Source organism: Cucumis melo, chromosome 1 (assembly GCF_025177605.1).
Source record: "Cucumis melo cultivar AY chromosome 1, USDA_Cmelo_AY_1.0, whole genome shotgun sequence".
NCBI lineage: Eukaryota > Viridiplantae > Streptophyta > Magnoliopsida > Cucurbitales > Cucurbitaceae > Cucumis > Cucumis melo.
Window position 1 is genome coordinate 38,082,833 of NC_066857.1, and position 19,554 is coordinate 38,102,386.

Consider the following 19,554-nt stretch of genomic DNA (forward strand, 5'->3'; position numbering starts at 1 on the left):
CGGCACGTGGATGGTAAATCTGGAAACAGCTTGAGAAGCCCTTGGATTAGCATCTCTAGAAATTGGAGAAATGTTGAAGCATTGGCTCTTTTCAAACTTGGCAATGGTTCCCGAATAGCGTTTTGAACTGACTGGCTGGTAGATGTTCTTCCCCTTAGCATCCATTACCTAAAGGTTATTCAAAATCGACCTTATTACCAAATGGATCCATTGCAGCTCATTGGGACCACACAATATATTCTTGGTCCATAACATTTCATCGTCTATTCATTATCTTCATGAAGAGGGTCGTTTCTTTTTTTCTTTGTTTAAATATTCCACTGGCTGCTCAAAGAAGAAGAAATTATTGATTTTCAAGATTTTCTTGAAAATCTTTTTAGATCGGATGGTGTTGGAAGACTTTTACAGTAGAACTTGGTCATTTTTTTGAAACGGAGACAAGCCTCTTAAATTATTATTAATAAAAGAACCTTAACCTCAAAGTACAAGAGTATTATACTAAGAGTAAGAGAAAAGAGAAAGTTCAGTCTACAGCTACAACAAAAGCTAAAAAATAAATTTCAAATAGAAGAGATCAAACTAAACTAAAACATATCCGAAGAAATCTAAATACAAAGCATAATGCAAAATCTTCTCATAAAGAACTAATTATTTTATTGGAACGGAGACAAAAACTTCTTTATTAATCAGAACTCAGAGTACAAGAGAGTTATACAAAGAGAGCAATAAAGAAGTTGTAAACAAGGGAAACTTGGGGGGATTAGGAGGCTCACCCATACGTCTCAACTAGGTTGATACCCCCTTAGCGCCAATCATCATATCCCGAGCATGCAAAACCGAAACTTACAAAAATTCAATAATGTCCAGCTTAGTACAAGGGTCTAGATGACATAAAGGACTAGAAACAAGTTTAAACAAAATAGGAAGGCCAAAAAATATAAATCTGAAAATTACAAGGCTAAAAAGGAGCAATCCACCAAGGCTTCAGAACGCCGAAGGATGTTTGCTGTGAAACCAGTGTTTAAGTGTTTCTCCTCTATCATAGATTTGAAATTGTCCTTGAAGCTAGACCAGTGTTTAATTAGGAATTCTGCTGTGAAACCATCTGGACCCGGAGCTTTGTTTTTGCCAAGTGCCTTTATTGGGTTAAAAATTTCTTCCACTGAAAATTGAGAAACAAGAACAACATGCTAATTAGGGGTAACACAAGGTCAATTATTGATAATAGGGATGAACCTGTCACCTGGAATTCTTTTATAGAGGTCCGCAAAAAAACCCAGCACAAGCCTTTCTATGTCTCAAAACGACTTTGTCATAGACTCTTCATCATCCTTCAATTCTGTTATGAGATTCTTTTTTTTCTTTGCATTTAGAAAACGGTGAAAAAATCTTGTGTTCTCGTCACCCACAGCCAACCAATTTAATTTGCTTTTCTGGATGAAATTGTGCCCTTCAATTCGATAAATACTGAGTATTTCCGCTTGCAAGGCTGATCTAAAAACCAACTCTTCCACATTTAACCCAACCAACACTGCAGTTGCATCACAAATATCCAGCTCAGTCGTCAGCAAGCTGTTTTCTCTCTCTTTTAACTTGGCCTGCATTGACATGTGCCATGCTTTAACTGGCACTTTTACCTTTCTCAACTGTTCGTTCAAGATAAACCAGCCCAACCTTGATAATTGAAACTGCATAAGGTATCTGCAATGACCTGATTGCAATCATTGTTCATCAACCAACTGTTACAGAACCGAAAAGGGGAGGGACCCCATATAATTGCACCAGCCTTCAAGAATAATGGTAAATGATTCGAGAAGATGCGAGCTTTGTGGGAAACACGAGAATTTTTGAAAAGATCATCCCATTCTTTGTTTATGAAGAATCTGTTCGATAAAGATCTGGAAGATGTGCCACCTTCTCTAGGCCAAGTGTATCTCCCATTTAGCATTGGAATTTCCATGAGATAGACTGATTCTATGAGCTTGTTAAACAATTACATTCCTCTAGTACTTCTGCCAAGCGGATATCTTTCATGGGCCCATCTAGTGATATTAAAATCTCCACTTAAACGATCATGGGTTGGCCTAGTGGTAAAAAAGGAGTCGTAGTCTCAATAACTAACTAAGAGGTCATGGGTTCAATCCATGGTGGTTACCTACCTAGGAATTAATTTCCTACGAGTTTCCTTGACACCAAATGTTTTAGGATCAGGCGGGTTGTCCCATGAGATTAGTCGAGGTGCGCATAAGCTGGCTGGGACACTCATATATATATATAAAAAAAATTCTCCACCTATACACATGCCTCAGCCGAACATACCGACAAGGAAGACAATTCACGCCAAATCAGCGTTCTTTCTTTATAACTGCTAGGACCATATACATTTGTGATCCAACAGCTCTTCTTGCACATTGTGAGGCATTTAAGTGAAAGAGAAAATCGCCCTTTAATAACCTCAACTATTGAGATCCTGCTTCTGCCCCCCATGGTAAGAATACCCTAGAAGATCCACCGAACTCCACGCGTTCCCAACCTATATCTCTGGAGCTCCAAAGGGATTTTATAAAAACAACATCGAAACTTTTCATTTTAGACTCTTGAATCATGACTACATCTGGGTTACTATTTTTTAGAACTTCTTGAGGGCTGCACGCTTTGAGACATCTTTTAAGCCCCTTGTGTTCCAGGACACCATCTTTCTGGATTCTGAGAGAGAATATATTGAGGCTGGACTGCTTTCTTATAGCAGAATAATTCCACAGTCATTAACTATAGGCAGCAGATCGTTTGGCAGCTTTGAGGGAACTTCACTTGGAGGGATACCATCAGCATCAAATAGAGAGTTTAGATCCACTCCTTCGATTTTTGCATCAATCTTATGATCGGACGCACTAGTTACACCCACCAATTATTCACTACTAACACTGAAAGACGAGACCAATTCCTCATCAATTTGCTTCTTGGAGGAATTATCAACTTGGCAGGGGGGCCTCGCAGTCAAGTAATCTTTGTGTTAGAGTTCATGAAGTTAGTATAATTGAAAAGCTTAAAAGGAGAGGCAACAATTACTGATCTATTAGAGCAATTGGATGCCTGAACTTTGGAGCTACACACCTCCAAGAGATCTGGAATTTCATCAGAAATGGAAGGCTTGAGGGGTATTTCCAAAGAGAAACTGAAGATGGAGCTTTCAAAGCGCATACCCCATTTAGTTCAGATTTCAATAGAGCAGTCCATACATTATTGAAAGAAGTTTGCTTATGGATGTAATGCTTTAGGATTTTTGGAGCATGAACGTTTTTACTTCCTTTGGCATGCTTAAACCGATTGAATATCCCAGATTCTGGAGAAAGCTGGGCTGCCGTTTCTAGTTGTATTTCATTTGTAGAAGCAACATTAATCTTTTGCTTTAGTTGTGCTGAGTTGTCACCAATAACTCTGGAGCATAATTCGTAATTTCTCATAATATTAGTTAAGGGTGCCTTTTCGTTATTCCTCTTACTCGCTGACTCTTCATCTACTTGTTTTTTAAAATGAGAATCAATACCTGTGGGATCCACTACTTCTTTAAATCAACTGCTCTTATTGGGTTTGACAAAATTCATTAAAAATGATTGTTTGTTTGCCCGCGCATTTAATTCGACTTCAATCTGATTTCCGACCACTAGGTTCTTCTCTGGCGGTGGATTGGCCGATAAGTGCTTCAAAATTTCAAAAGGATTCCTATTTTTGGGGAGAGCTGCAATTTCAGAACATTCAGAACCGGTGGAAAAGTGGAAAGATCAATATCTTCTTCTTGCAAGGCATCCCTAGTTCTTAGAAGGTCAATAGAATTTTTAAAGTCATTCACCATAAGAGGAGCTCTGGTAGGATTGGGAGGATTCAAAAATTCAAAGTCACCAAAATGTAAAATATAGTCCCCCTCTTAAAATCTGTAATTTCAATCGTTGATCGTACAAAACCGCATATATTCTTATTTACTTGAATTTGGGCTTCACTACAATTTGTGAGATTCAGAGTTTCAGTGGCTATGTCGACAAGACCTCCAAAGTGATCCCCAATAATCTCAGACGTGCTTCTACACCAATTATCCAAAGGAAGGTTCTTATTTGTTAACCAACCTCCATAGTCTTGATTGTGTCTGATGTTGTCCCATCTTTCAAATTTGAGATGAAAATTCCCCTAGGCTTGCCACTTTCCTTTTTCACGAATAAAGTCCTTGATTGACCCTTGATCAATGCATTCTCACCAAATAAAGGGTTTATTATGATTTTTGTTTGAAGAAATTCTTCCAACTGCTTTTGGATCACTCTCCAGTCATCCGATGCAAATAATTTGGAAACAATCCATAGGTTTTCAAAATTAACCTTAGCAACGTCATGGTTCTTGATCACCCACTGTCCTTGGCAGTTTGATTTCTGGTTTGGTGTGCTATCCCCGTCCGCTTTTTTGTCTTCATGCCAACCAACTACTTCTGAGACTTTCTTTGCAACAGAAATGTTGCTTTTGTAGTTTTAACTTTATCTACGTAACTTAAATTGCTTGGAGGGGGATCCATCCGTTCTTTTAAATTGCTTGGAGGGGGATCCATCCGTTCTTTCCTCTAAGCTTAGAGAAAACCTTCATCCTTCCTTTGTCTGCTTCGCCCAGTTTCTGGAAGAAACTTATCCTCTGGTTCTCTTTATAAATTCGAGACAGCTTTTAGAAACCATTCAGATTGCTTCCTAGTGAGGGACAATACTCTGCTGGCTTCTACATCTTTTTTTTTTGAAAGGAGATGACCTCTTTATTAATATAACAATAATGAGACAAAAGCTCATAGTACAAGAGAATTATACAATGAGCATGTAACCATGGATCAGGAGATGCACCTGGACATCTCAACTAGGTTGACACCCCATAGCACCCTCATCATATCCAAACAAGCTAAAAACCAAAACAAAGGAATCTTAGTAGTAAATACTCTGCTCGCTTCTACATCTTCTACATGAAATCTATTTCCTTCTTTCCAAGTGCAATAGTGAGCCTAAAGAACTTTGCAACTGACTACTTCCATCATTAATGGTGGGATCCTTAGCAGGGAAATGGCAGGGGAGAAATCTGGCAACAGGATGGTTAGAAGAGAGGAGAGAGGAGAGAGAATGTAACAAAGAGGAGGAGGGGGGGGAAGAGAACTTACCTTTTCCAATCCTCTAAGTACTGCTATACTGCGTTCATTATTTCAATAAAAAAGATCTTGTTTCCGTTTAAAAATAAAGTGATGAAGTCAAAAACAGTTGTTTTTAATGTTGCTTGGGCCTTTGGAGATACTTTTAGCTTAAATGTTCGACAAGTTTTATTGGATCTCTTATTGAAGAAGGGGTTGAGACTAATTTGGGTGAACATGGCTAAGGCCTTGCTTGCGGATTTATGGTTTGAACGGAATCAAAGGATTTTCCACGATAAGGAATTGGGCTGGTTTGATTGCTTTGAATCAGCAAGCCACAAGTTTTTTGCTTGGTGCACATTGGCCAAGGAATTCAAAGACTATTCCATCCAGGAGCGTTGCTTGAATTGGCGGGCATTTATCTTCCCTGACCATTAGAAGACACCTTTTGATTCAATTCCTATTCAGTTGTCAATCGAGCTTTTATTGGATGGTTCTGTAAAGGGATTTGCCCTCTAGTTACTGTGTTTGTCTGTATGTTTTTTTTTTCTTTCGTCTTGTCTCTTTTGGCTTTAATGAGCTGCATCCTTGGAGTTATTTAGCTTGTGATTATCTTGTTCCAATGTGATGGAGGTGCTAAGGGGTGTCAAACTAGTTGGAATGTCCAGGTGCGTCTCCTGATCCATAGGCTTCATAGATTATGCTCTTTGTATATTTCTCTTGTAATATAAGCATTAGTCTCACTTCATATTATTTAAAAAAAGCCCGGTTTCCTTTTCAAAAAGGAGAAAAAACTTTGGTAGTAGAGTTTGGGATTATTTTTTCTAGACGATGAGTGTTCATTATAGTCATTGGGGATGTGATTTTCCTTTTCAATTCTATGATCGAGGAGTTTCTTCTGAATCCACCTTGTGGGGTGAGCGGAAAATCCTTATGGGTTTTGTGAGTCTGGTTTTTTGTATTCCAGTATATTCTTTCATTTTTTTTGTCTCAATAAAAGTTGTTATTTTCATTAAAAAAAAATATAATTATCCTTTTGAGCAGTGAGTTATCAAGTTATAATCATCCCTCTTCACTTCTCTGTTCATTTTCGGATATATTATTTTATTCCAATGTCCTTGTGGTTTACAGTCAAGTTTATTCTTCCTAGACTCCGAGCATTGCTGAATAGTTTTCAAAGGTTCGAACTAAGCAGTTCTTCTCGATTCTTGCAGGTTTTTGGATGTAAGAATTGGCGAGCCTTCTGTGACGGTGAATGCTGTGAGTGAAACTATCAATCCTCACATGTGTCGCTTATCCGATCTAACGTATGGTTTCTCTGTGATTGTTGTTTCCATTTAGTCATGCATCTGCATTGATTTCCAAAATATGCATGATTTCCAAAATACTTACGAGTCATTGTGATGATCCATGACTGTACTATTATTTCAAAATTTCAATTGAATCTACATTGTCCATCGTGTTAATTGAACTAAGTTGATACTGTATTCTGCTGTAGTTAATTCTTTGGTCGTACTTTGACCATATCAATTGAACACTGGATCATTTGAGGAATTTAAATAACTGTGATTTAATTGTTGACGTTATTTTATCTGTGCATTAGATATGCTGCTCCAATACTAGTTGATATCGAGTACATAGAAGAAAGTCATGCACAAAAAGCCCCAAGGGAGAAGGTATAAACATTATTATAAAGTTGCAGTCATACCTGTTTTAGAGTTCTTTTGACATTATATAAGTTGGCTATTGCAGAAGGACGTCGTCATCGGGAGAATGCCTATAATGTTACGAAGTCGTTGTTGTGTTTTACATGGAAAAGATGAGGCTGAACTTGCGAGGCTTGGTTTGTGACAATAAATTTCAGAATTAAACTATTATATGTTGCTACTTTTCTCACTGTAGTTTTGATGGGAGAGACAATCATGAATGCCCTTTCTAGGTGAATGCCCACTTGATCCTGGAGGCTATTTTATAATCAAGGGAACCGAAAAGGTAAAGCTTTTAATTATCTTTGTACTGTAAAAATAAGTAGTGAACAAGATATCCTTGAGGTAGATTTTCAGTGTTAATATGATCTCGGATATTATCATTGTGACTTTTCTAACTCCTAAAGTTACCGGGTGAACTATTGTCTTTTGGGGTTTGTCAAAAATTAGATAGAACTCTCTGTGTAGACACTGTTGCTATCTTTTTATCATTTGTTTCAAAACATTAATAAATAGTTTTCCTTTGATTTTATCATTTTGAACGTTGTAAAGTATATACATAATTCTTCTTATAAAAAAAATATGTGCATAATTCCAGTTCCTTTATATATTTATTTCTTTAAGTTATACGTAGTTAACATTTAAAACTTTCCAATCCATGTCAGGTAGTTTTGATTCAAGAACAACTTTCAAAGAACAGGATTATCATTGATACTGACAAAAAGGGGAAGTGAGTAGCTCTTTTAAGTACTTTGTTTCAATGTTCTAGTTTGTTGCCTTATTCGTATTATCATTATTCTCTTGGTAATGAAATTCTGTTCAAGTTAAACAATGGTCAGCTTTTCTCTTCTATAGTATCATGTCTACCAAGCTGCATAATTTTTATAGGATTAGAAATTGCTTCTTACGGGCATTGATTGGGTTTACCTAAACCTACTAACCACAACCTGAAGTAATAAATATTCAAATAAAAATCATAAAACAAGCAGTAATTTTTCTACAACATTGTATTTACTGCTGTTTATTTTGTATCTTTTGTTTTGAAATACTTATTTCTTGTTTTTTTTTCTCCTTCTCTCTTATATATTGGTTCAAAGTTCATATGTCTGTAACTTCGGCTGAATTTATCCTTGTTGCATTCCAGTATAAATGCATCCGTTACAAGCAGCACTGAGGCAACAAAAAGTAAAACAGTTATTAAGATGGAAAATGAGAAGATTTATCTTCAGCTCAATATATTTACTACACCAAAGGTATGAATAATTTCTACAATTGCAGTTATTATATTTCTCATTCAACTGATCCTTGTTCAAGTGCGTGTCTTTAATTTTTGATTATTTCGTTTTTTTGGTTTTGTTAGATTCCCATTATGGTGGTCTTGAAGGCTATGGGCATGGAGAGTGTTCAAGAAGTTGTGCAAATGGTTGGAAGGGATCCTCGATATGGAGCCCTACTTCTTCCATCAATTGAGGTTGCTAACGGTGCCAAAACGTTACTTTCTATAGAAGTCTGTCATCCCATATTATTATTATTTTACTAATGCATTGAGAGTTCGAGAAGAAATGGCTGATAAACCTCCCAATTGTTTTCCAATAAACCTCCCAATTGTTTTCCAATGGCTTCAAGTACTGATTCTTTTTCCAGTATGTTAGTGGGAGGTTTTTTATTCTTATCCACCCACCATATTGCTCGATAACTACCAATTTGGAGTGAAATCGATCGGACCAATCTCAATTTTAAGGTGCAAATCATCAAATACTTTCCATTTGCCAATGAAGAGACTTGTTTCCTTTTTTTTAAAAAAAGAATTCTTTGTTGGGTTTTTGGCTGTGATTTTAGGAGCAATGACTTGCAGATTATGGTTGGCCCAGCCCTCAAGAAGAGACCTAAACTGCTTTGGAGCAACTCGCGTTTGCTTATTGAATTTTGGTTTGAAAGAAACCAACGAGTTTCTCAATGAAAAGTTCTGTTTACTTTTTAAAAAAAAAAAAAAAGGACCAATGAGTTTTCCATGATAAAGCTTCCCCTTGGCTAGATTGTTTTGAGTTTGCTCGATTAAACGCTTCTTCTTGGTGCACACTTTCAAGGGTCTTGAAGATTACTCAATCCAGGAATTCAATCTGAATTTGATGGCTTTTCTTTTCCTTTTTTTTTTCTTTTAAAAGGTGATGAGTCTCAATTTATCAATAAAACGAGAAAAATGCTCAAAGTACATGAGAGATATACGAAGAGCACTCAAATGAAGAGACTTAGGATCAGTAAGTGCACCCGGACATCTGAACTAGGTTCACACACCTAGCACCTTCATCACATCCAAGGAAATAACATTAAAAGAAAATAAAGGGAAAGTGCATGGCCATACCGATGTAGTAGGAATAGGGTATTATGGACCCTATTCCTAAAACCAATAATTTTATGTATCTCCATTAAAAACTGGCAAATCAATCTTCATTTTGTGGTCGTGAGCTTCAAATCTTTCTTCTCTTCTTCTTCTTCTTGATGTGTAAATGATCATCATTGCTATCTGAATCTTGGGATTCTTGGAGCATTTCTAGAACATTTGGTTGCCTTCTTGGATTTTCTTGGACTCGTCTTTGAATTCTTGGAAGCCTTTCTTGAAGTACTTGCTGAATTCTTCCTTTTCTCATTGCACTGCCGCTTCTCCTTCCTCTTTCATCCATTCTTGCTGGTATGGTCAGCCATTTTCTTGGTTTTGAGGAGCTGCCGCCACCACTTCCATTAGCGCATCAATTTTTTCTTGAAGGCCAGTAAGTGTCACGTAAATTCCCTCCAATGAAGATTCAACGGACAGCAAGCATGGGATTGGTGTTCTCGGAGAGAGGGTGGGGTTTCCTTCCACCTCTTGTTCTTGCATATGGGTGGAGTTATATATAAGTAATGAGCTTTAGTTCAACATGCTATTATCGTTTTTATTAATAAAGAAGTTCTGTCTCCTTTCAAAACAAAAAAAAAATCATGCCATTATCGTTCCTTTCTTGATTGTTTCTCAATATCGGTAAAGCATTTTCGAAAAAAGTAGATTTCTTCATCCGCATTTTAGTAACTAGAAAGATGTGTAACTAACTTCTGTTTCAAAGACAATTGCTCTTTGGCGTTATTTGATCCTTTTCATGAACGCAGCTAAAAAAACACCCAAAAATTCAATTCAAGCCATTTTGTTACTGGGACTCTTCTATCTTCTCTCACTTTTGAATTGTTTTTTTGAAAAGGAAATAAGTCTCACTATTATCAATATTGAAAAATAGAGAGACAAAAGCTCAATCTACATGAGGGTTGTACAAAGAGCAATGTGGGGAGGGGAGGGGGGATGAGCAGGCGCATCGGGGCAACCCCTTAGCGCCTTCATCATATCCAAGAAGCGAAAATAAAAACCCATATACTAGGTCCCTATTTTCAGTACAAGAACAAAAAAGCCCCAAATACAAGGCCAAACATAATAATAATAATCTGTCCATACAAAACACAAAAACAAAAAGGCAGCAGGCCGAGAACAAATGAAGATTAATCTTCTGAATTATTTTTATCTTGTCTACCTTTTCTTCTCACTTTGTTGTTTTGGCTTTTGTTTTTTCTTTGTATTTTAAGCTTTAGTCTCTTCTCTTTTTCATTTACTTAATGAAAATTTTGTATCCTTTTCAATTAAATGAAAATTTTGTATCCTTTTCAATGAAAAAACAAACACACAATAGCTCTTCTATGGTTTTTGACCCAGTTTAAGAAGCTTCATCTTTGAAGTAATTATCAAAATCAACAAAGAAGCCTACTTGGTTATGATTTATATTTTTTCTTTTCTTCACAGACATTTTGTGTAACTAACATCTGTTTCAAAAAAAAAAAAGAAATTGTGTAACTAACATAAAACTGGGGAAATATATATGCATATAGACACACAATCGTCTTTGAGACTGTTATTTTGGAGCATTGCAGATATGGATTTAACTTTTAGTGGGTTTTTTTTATTGGCTGTGTAGTTATGAATCCATTTTATGCATTTTTTTCATTATTATTAGTTCAATTATTTGCCAGTTCTACAGGTTTTTCTTGACAAATGTACTGCTATTGTAGGAATGTGCGAAGGAAAAAATATATACACAAGAACAAGCATTAGAGTATCTTGAGACAAAGGTTCGTATGCTATGATACTTCCGATTCTTGGTATTTACTATGGTTTCATTTATTTATTCAGCTTATCAATATTTATAACTTACGTTCAAGGAGATGTTGACATCTAGGGGTGTTATGAAAACTGAAATGGATAATGAATGCTCGAGAAACTTAGGGAACTAATTTGTATTTTTTTTTGTGAAACCGAGACAAACTTCTTTATCAATATAAGAACTCTATGTACAAGAGAATTATACAAAGAATGTAATAAAGAAGTCTAGACAAGCGAAAGAGAAACTAGGGGGATCAAAAGGTGCACCCGGACATCTCAACTAGGTTGACATAGCACCAGAACATCATATCCCAAATAAGACTAGCCTATTATAGCAATGAGAACGAGATCCAAAATATTACAATGAGAGCTAGATCTATCCTATTACAACAAATCTAGAAAATCACCAAAAAACAGGAAAAGAAGATCAGGATGCATTGATCCTAGTTATGCTTTATGCTTTACGCTCTTTGCATAACCCTCATGTACTTAGAGCATTAGTCTCTTTCATTTTACATCTATATGAATAAAGAGAGTTGTTTCCTTTTAAGAAAAAATCATAACAATCCTACGACTTTCTTCCTTGTGAAGTTCAGAAAAAGCATCATTAATAGATGGAAGAGTTGGTTTTCCCTAGTATCCGACCTCTAACCTCATCAAATTAAACATTGAGGCCGACAAGGAACTCGTTAATACGACTGTCTTCTACAATTTTCCTGTAATGCTTTTGATCATCTGTAAACTTCCACTCGTATGAATCAAAGAGGTCCAGGTCTTGTCAAATCTTTTTTAGGGAGTGAAAGTATTGTGTCACCAAGTTACCTCCTTGGCGTATATCTCCTAATTTCAGATTCAACCCAAATACTTGTGATTGATTGCCTAAATCTGTGTCACACTGTCCTACAATTCTTTGGCCGTAAAGTAGCTCATGTAATTATTGCTGATGTCTTCAACCATGGAGTTCCCATGTAGCAAACAAAGGGGCTTTTTTTTTTTTTTTTTTTTTTTTTTTGTTTTGGGGCAGTTTTCTCTCTGGTAATGTTGCCAATTTTCCCTCGTCCACAAATAGACAATTAACACTCTGTGATCAGTGAAGAAAGTTGTCTTCATTAAGTCGGATCGCGGTGATTTGAATAGCGGGGATATTTGAATGGATATACGACTGTCGACTTTAACTGTAGGTAACTTAGTATCTGACATGGCTGAAGTAACAAAGGTAAAAAACGGAGAGAACATATTTGAAAACACAAACCAAACTCGTCACTGATGGTGGACGACTTAGAAAGGGGAGACCAACGAGGACCAAGACGAATGATGGCGAAGACAAAAAAAGAACACCAACATACAGCCAAAAAAACGTAAGAAAAAGCGGCTGCTGGCGGTGTTCGGTGAGTTTTGGTCGTCGGTGGCGATTGGTCGGAGTAGAACAACCAGCTGCGACAAACCTCAAGGCAGCGGAGCTGTAACAATTTTAGGGTTTTTTAGGTTTTTCAGAACAATTGGGGTTTTTTTAGGGTTTCAAAAGCATTCTCTGATACCATGCCAAAGAATGTAATTTTCTATAAATTTCACAAAGAGAGAAGAGTTTTCTTAAATAGAAGGACAACCCACTGCAAAGAAGGAAAAAAATAAATTTAGCAAATATAATACAACCAGTACAATTAAATATAATACCAAAATGGAAACAATCAACAACATGTCTGTTTCATATAAAAAAAATTATAGTAATTCTCTTTCCCTTTGTACACTATACCCGTTGTTGTAGTACTGTTTTTAACTGATATTCTAGGATTTCAACCCGTGCATTGCTTTTGTTAATGTGCTTCCATGTTTTCTTTATGAATTTTGTTTGTTTTCTGCCAGGTGAAGAAGTTTCAATTTGCTAGTGCTCCTCCAGAAAAGGTTTTCTTCTTTCTTATTCATTTTAAGTTTTTGAGTATAAATTGAAAGTTCTGATTATTTTATGGGGAACGTTTTTAGCTGTAAAGTTCTGATTATTTTATGGGGATCGTTTTTAGCTGTACTCCATACTTTTTTTGGGTAGAGAAGTCAATTTTATTGACTAATGAAGTGTGTTAAAATACCTAATGGGTTACTTGACAACTCTCCAATCAGCCAGGATAAAAATTATAGCATAATTACAAAAGGAAAAAGTGGGTGTTCGTGAGCTGGGTTGGGTAGGGTTAGGGGTAATTGTTTAAGCAACTCAATTTTGGGTTGGCTGATTCTCTAACATAACCAACCTAGTTAGAGAGGGCTAAACAAAATATAAAGGTTGAGTTGGGTTTTTTGAACACCCCTAAAGGAAACCTTAGATTTTGTATGCCAAAATGAGGAAGAAGGCCTAAAAAAAAGTTAGGATATGTTTCGTTATGTGCTAACCAAAAGTTTCATTGAGAAAACGAGTGGCATCAATCCGTGGGATAGTGTTATAATAATATGTTTTTGCGGGAAGGTTTATTATTGGTAGTGTTATGATAGTATGTGTTTGAGGTAAGGATTATGATAGGTAGTGTTATGGTAATATTTGTTTGGAGTAAGAATTATGATAGTACTGTTATGATTTTTTTTTAATGTATATCTAATAAACAAATTTAATATATTTATTTTAATAAATCATATTAGGAAGTAATTTCAGCCATAAAAAATCATTTTTTTTAAAATTTTCTTCTTGGGTCTTTAAGTTCTCTTGTGCTTAAAAAAATCAGCCTTCATTCGGTAACTTACTATTTTCTATTTTTTATTAAATTATTTTTTACAATTTTTATAATATTTATTAAATTTAATGCTTATTTTCACCCTAACTTTCAACGTTAAATAAAATTGAAATTTCTAGTTAAATTCTAATTCTAAAAATGAAAACAACCCTTTGATTTTTTTGGTAGTTTCTCAAATTTTGATTTAGTAAAACAATAGTAAAAAGTAATAACAAATTATCAAAGCTTGTGTATGCAATTTATGTTTATCAACTTAATTTTAATTTTAAAAGATGAACAAAAAATCTTAGTTGGTTAATCATTTTGTTATTTTTGATATTAAGTCATGTTTCTTAACTACAAGAATGGAATTAATAACCATGATGCTTGGCGCTAAGGGGGTATTAACTTAGTTGAGATGTCCGGATGCGATTTCTGATCCCCTAAGACTCCCTCGATTACAACTTCTTTATTGCTCTCTTTGTATAACTCTCTTGTACTTTGAGTTCTTTTTAATAAAGAAGTTTCGACTCCTTTCAAAAATAAAAAAAAAGAAAAAAACCAAAATTTAAAAATAATAATAATAAGAAGTTTTTAAAAACTATATTTTTCTTTAAATTTCAATTTATCTTTTAAAAATATTTGTAAAGTAGGTAACTAGTTAATAAAAAAATGTTCATAAGCTAAATTTTTATAAAAGAAACAAAAATAAAAACCAAATGATTGTTTGTATGAAAGGGTATGAATCTTTTACTTTCTATTTTCTTTTAAAAAATAATCTTATAAAATTAATTTTCATAAGTTTCTTTTTTTTAAATTTAATGTCCACCCTCTACTAATATTTTAAAATACAATACCGAGTTAAAAAAACTAAAACTGCAACTAAAATTTTAATACTTTTCTAAGAAGGAAAAATAAAATTGTATATCTTTTTTAATCTTTACAAAATCTCACTAATACAAAAATAATAGAGTTGTGAAAACTTAAAAATAAAGACAAAGGGGTGTTATGGAGGGGCGTTGAACTGTGGGAAGTTTTGATCAAATGGGAAGGATTACCACAGCATGAGGCAACTTGGGAGTCATATGAGGAAATGCATCGTTTGTACCCCGCTCTTCACCTTGAGGACAAGGTGAATCTAAAAGGGGGGAGTAATGTTAGACCCCCAATTAGATTTGTTTACAGCAGAAGGAAGAGTTAGTTATATTAGTTGTAGTAGTGCATCACATACTTTACACGTGTGAATTAGTTAGAGGTCGGCAAGTGGTAGTATAAGTACTAGTAGCGTTTAGGCTGGAAGGATGTTGAATTTCTGTGAGAAGTTTCATTGTGATTTCTTGAGAGAGAAAGACAGTTGAGAGAGGAGAGAATTGAGTTTCACTCAATACATTCTTTTTGAATGGTGTTCGGTGCAGAAGGTTAATTGAGAGAAATCAGACCTTAATGGTGTAAATATAAGTGATGATGACTTGTTTCAGACAGCAGCCCATCTTGGTTGCAAGGCAGAAAAGTTACCCATTCTCTACTTAGGTCTCCCCTTAGGAGGCTACCCTAGGCGAAGGGAGTTTTGGCAGCCAGTTATTGATAGAATTCATAAGTGATTGGACAGATGGAAGTGCTTTAATATCTCTAGAGGAGGTAGACAAATCTTATGCAATGCTGTCTTGGCCAGCCTTCCTACTTACTGTCTGTCTTTGTTCTTTATTCCAGGTCATGTGGCAACTTCCTTGGAAAAAATCATGAGGAACTTCTTTTGGAAGGATTTGCTGGTGGAGATCAATCATCCAGTAAAGTGGAGCTTGGTCTCCCTTCCTTTAAAAGATGGGGGTCTCGGTCTAGGGGGCATTGAAATTCACAATTTAGCTTTGCTTGCTAAGTGGGATTGAAAATATTCGAGGGAAGATTCAGCTTTCTTGAGGAGAATTATTTGTAGTATCCATGGCAAAGATAAATTTGATAGGTTCACATAGGGAAATTTGGAAATAGCCTAAGGAGTCCTTGAATATCTCTAGAATGTGGAGGTTAGTGGAGCATTTAGCTCTCTTTAAACTTGGCAGTGGCAGCAGAATTGATTTTTGGGTTGGTCCCTCTACTCTTAGGAACTTTTTTCCTTCGCTTTTCAGAATTGCTTTACTACCACATGACTTAGTTGCTGACTTTTCAGAATTGCTTTACTACCACATGACTTAGTTGCTGATCATTGGGTTAGTGGAGCATTTAGCTCTCTTTAAGTTTGGTTTGAAAGAAATCAAAGGGTTTTCCATGATATGCCATCGACTTGGATGGAACGTTATGATTCTGCTTGTTTGAATGCGACTTCATGGTATTCATTATCCAAAATTTTTCAGGAATACTCTTCGCAGGAAACTTTGTTAAACTGGCAAGCCTTTATAGCCTCTCCACTTTGAAGTCCTCGGACATTATATCTTCCGGATTAGCCCTCTGCTTCAACCAATTTTCTGCTTAATCGAGGATTATTCTTCATTTGTTCACTGCCTGCTGCCTGCTGCCTTTCTGTTTTTATGTTTTGTATTGTCATATTATTAATTTTGGCCTTGTATTTGTGGCTTTTTTGTTGTTCTTGTACTGGAAAATAGGAGCCTAGAGTAAGGGTTTCTATTTTCGTTTCATGGATATGATGAGGGTGCTAAGGGGGGTCAACCTAGTTGAGATGCCCGGGTGTGCTTGTCGGTCTTCCCCTCATTGCTCTTTGTATAACCCTCTTGTATATTGAGCTTTTATCTCTCTATTTTTAAATATTAATAATAGTGAGACTCGTTTCCTTTTCAAAAAAAAAAAAAAAAAAAACTTGAAAGAAGAGAAAATAGTAACCTTCAGTTCCTTATTAGCTCTTCTTGTGCCAGAAGAAGTGTTTGATGCTGAAGACGGTAAGATTTGGTCAATTGGATAGCAAGGCAGATTCTCTGTTTAATCTCTCTCAGCCCACCTGATTTCTGCCTCCCTAATGGATAAAAAACTCCTTAAAGCACTGTGGAAATCAAGCTGCCCTCGGAGAGTGAATATTCTGATGTGGATCATGGTTTACGGGTCCCTAAATTGTGTAGAAATTATCCAAAAGAAATCCCCAAGCAGGTGCCTCCAGCCTTCAGTTCGCGCTCTTTGTATGAATGCTAATGAGTCATTGCTTCATCTCGTTCTGCTTTGCCCCTATTCCTCCTTCTGTTGGAACAATTTCTTCTCCATCTTTGATATTGATTGGGTCTTTGATGCCTCCCTCAGCTCCTTGGTGCTTAGCTCCTTGGTGCTTCAGCTATTGGAGGGTCTGCCTCTACCTAAGAAGCCTCGACTGATTTGGTTAAATCTATTAAAAGCTCTTTTAGTGGAATTGTGGTTTGAATGTAATCAGCGGATCTTTCATGACAAGAAAAGACCAAGTTCAGAAATTTTCAATTCAATGCAATGTAATGCAGCAGCTTGGTGCTCTCTAAACAAGAAATTTGCAAATTACTCCACTCAAGACCTTTGTCTCAATTGGGCCATTTTTCTATCTCAATCAGTTTCCTAGGCCTGCTTCTGATGGGTGTTCCTTGACTGGACTTTCAAGGAGCTTATTTTTATGCCTCCTTTTTGTTTTTTGAAGGCTCAGTCATTATACTGTCCTGCATTGTGTTTCTGACCCACTTTCTTTTCTAGTTTTAAGTGGTTTTTTAGTTTTGCTGTAATAGGCTGGATTTCGTGTCATTGTAATAGGCTGAATTTCGTTCTCATTACTGTAATAGGTTAGTCTTATTTGGGATATGATGTTTTGGTGCTAAGGGGGTGTCAACCTAGTTGAGATGTCTGGGTGCACCTTTTGATCCCTCTAGCTTTTCTCTTATTTGTTTAGACTTCTTCTTTATTATGCTAATTGTATAATTCTCTTGTACTTTGAGGTCTTATTATTAATAAAGAAGTTTGTTTCACCAACCACTTGTTCACCAACTGCCCCAAAGCAATCTGTCCATGGAACAAGTTGCAGACTGAAATTAACTTCACTCTCCCATTATCAAGCACAAAAGATCTTTGCTCTGCTCTATGGTCAATTCAAAGCAACAATACCAAGGGTATCATCCGCTTCAACACCATTGCTGCCACTCTCTGAACAATTTGGTTGGAAAGAAATAACCAAATCTTCAATGAAAAATCTTCGAGTTTTTGGAATCAATGGGAAAACGTTTATAGTCTTACAGGCATATGGTCTGCCAAAAGTAGTCTCCTCAAAAATTACTCCCAATCAACCATTTCTCTTAACATAAAAACTCTATTATATTAAACATTGTACTTGGGCTATCCTCCAGCCTTTGTAACTTCTTTGCTAATAAAATATGTGCTATGGTTTGCTACCATGCTACCATAATGCAAGTATCTTCTTAAAAAAAATAAAGAAGTTTGTCTCCATTTCAAAAACAATAACTTGGGTGGTTGAATCGCTTTTGATTCTGTCAGTTGAATGCTTCATCTTGGTGCACCTTATCCAAGCATTTTGAAGGCTTCTTCATTCAAGACATATGTTCAAATTGGGGTGCTTTTATTTTTCCTGCTTAAGTTTGTCATCCTGATGTATTTCTGTAGGTAGATTGTTGTGCTCTTTGTTTTCTTTGCTCTATGGAGAACGTTTGTTTTTTTGGCACACTGCTGGAGAATCTTGATTTTTCTACTTAAGGCCACCCAAGATCTGAACAACATTTTCTTTGAAATAAGTACTGAGCACCCACTACAATTGAAAAATGCTGAGAAGCATCTGTCAGCATGCCACAAAATAGCTGCAATTAAATGGCTCTCTTAGGATTGTACTTTTATATTTTCCAGCTCTTCGTTATGTATCCTTGTAATTTGAGTAATAGTTTCTTTTCCTTTTATCAATGAAAAGTTAAGTTCCCTTTCAAAAAAACAAAAAAAAAACCATGGGAAGCTTTTTGGTAACACCCTGGCTTTAGTTATTTCGTATGTTGCATGCACTGATGAATTTTGGTTCATTCATCAGGAAGGAAGGGCTCTAGGGATACTTCGCGATGTTTTTCTTGCCAATGTCCCTGTCAGTGAAGTTCCTCTCACACTGATTTATTTTGATTCTTATATTTGTTTGCTCTAACGACTCATGTTCTTCAGTTATGTTCTCTGATCAGGTGTATAAGAATAACTTCCATCCAAAATGCATATATGTTGCAGTTATGATGAGACGGATGATGGATGCAATTTTGAGTAAAGATGCTATGGATGACAAGGTAAAGTTGCTACTTTCTAACAGGGATGTTTATATTGGAAGTAGAGGCAAAGAACACATGAATTTACTTGGAAATCCTAGTACTAGGAGAAAAACCATGGTGCTAAATATCTTATTATTTTCTAATAATATGTACAGAGGGGGAAAATTTATAGGAAACACGAGTCTAATTAGAAGAATAAAAAATTAGGGCAAAGTAAATCTTCACTATCCATAGACTTTCATCATGACCTAAGCCCATTATTTCTAACAATTTTATTATCATTTCCTTAAAGAAAAAAAAACCATATATCTAGTCTACATGGATCTACCATTCTTGCCCTTCTGTATTGTATGAAACGTCTACTTAATATAAAGTTGTAGTTCATTGTCAAAACTATTACACAACGTGTTTGGAACACCATGGCGTACAAATTACTATTTACTAGCGTTATCTTTTGTTTAGTTTGAAATTTGAATTTGCGTACAAAGAAATAATAGAATTTTCAAAGAGAAGAATAGAGAAATATGGACAGACAGAAACACAATAAGATAATAACTTCTAAATATCTAGGCAAGGATACATTTCAAATTTATTTGTTAAGTGTGCTTAATCTGCGTACAAC

General features: G+C 35.7%; 1 protein-coding gene across 4 annotated transcripts in view; it reads left to right on the forward strand.

The window, feature by feature from the left end:
• The window catches only part of LOC103500795 (DNA-directed RNA polymerase III subunit 2), a 50,623-nt gene that overhangs the window by 2,712 nt on the left and 28,357 nt on the right, over positions 1-19,554 (forward strand). For 2 of the 4 annotated variants that reach the window (XM_008464225.3, XM_051079135.1), the window contains exons 4-14: positions 6,361-6,453; positions 6,750-6,822; positions 6,899-6,989; positions 7,086-7,138; positions 7,518-7,582; positions 7,997-8,105; positions 8,213-8,323; positions 10,939-10,998; positions 12,893-12,931; positions 18,710-18,760; positions 18,852-18,950. In XM_008464225.3, coding sequence (XP_008462447.1) covers positions 6,361-6,453; positions 6,750-6,822; positions 6,899-6,989; positions 7,086-7,138; positions 7,518-7,582; positions 7,997-8,105; positions 8,213-8,323; positions 10,939-10,998; positions 12,893-12,931; positions 18,710-18,760; positions 18,852-18,950 — 844 coding nt within the window. Of the gene's footprint in view, positions 1-3,574; positions 5,815-6,360; positions 6,454-6,749; positions 6,823-6,898; positions 6,990-7,085; positions 7,139-7,517; positions 7,583-7,996; positions 8,106-8,212; positions 8,324-10,938; positions 10,999-12,892; positions 12,932-18,709; positions 18,761-18,851; positions 18,951-19,554 lie in introns of those variants that run through there. The other 2 variants (XM_051079134.1, XM_017047349.2) reach the window with 2 other exon arrangements.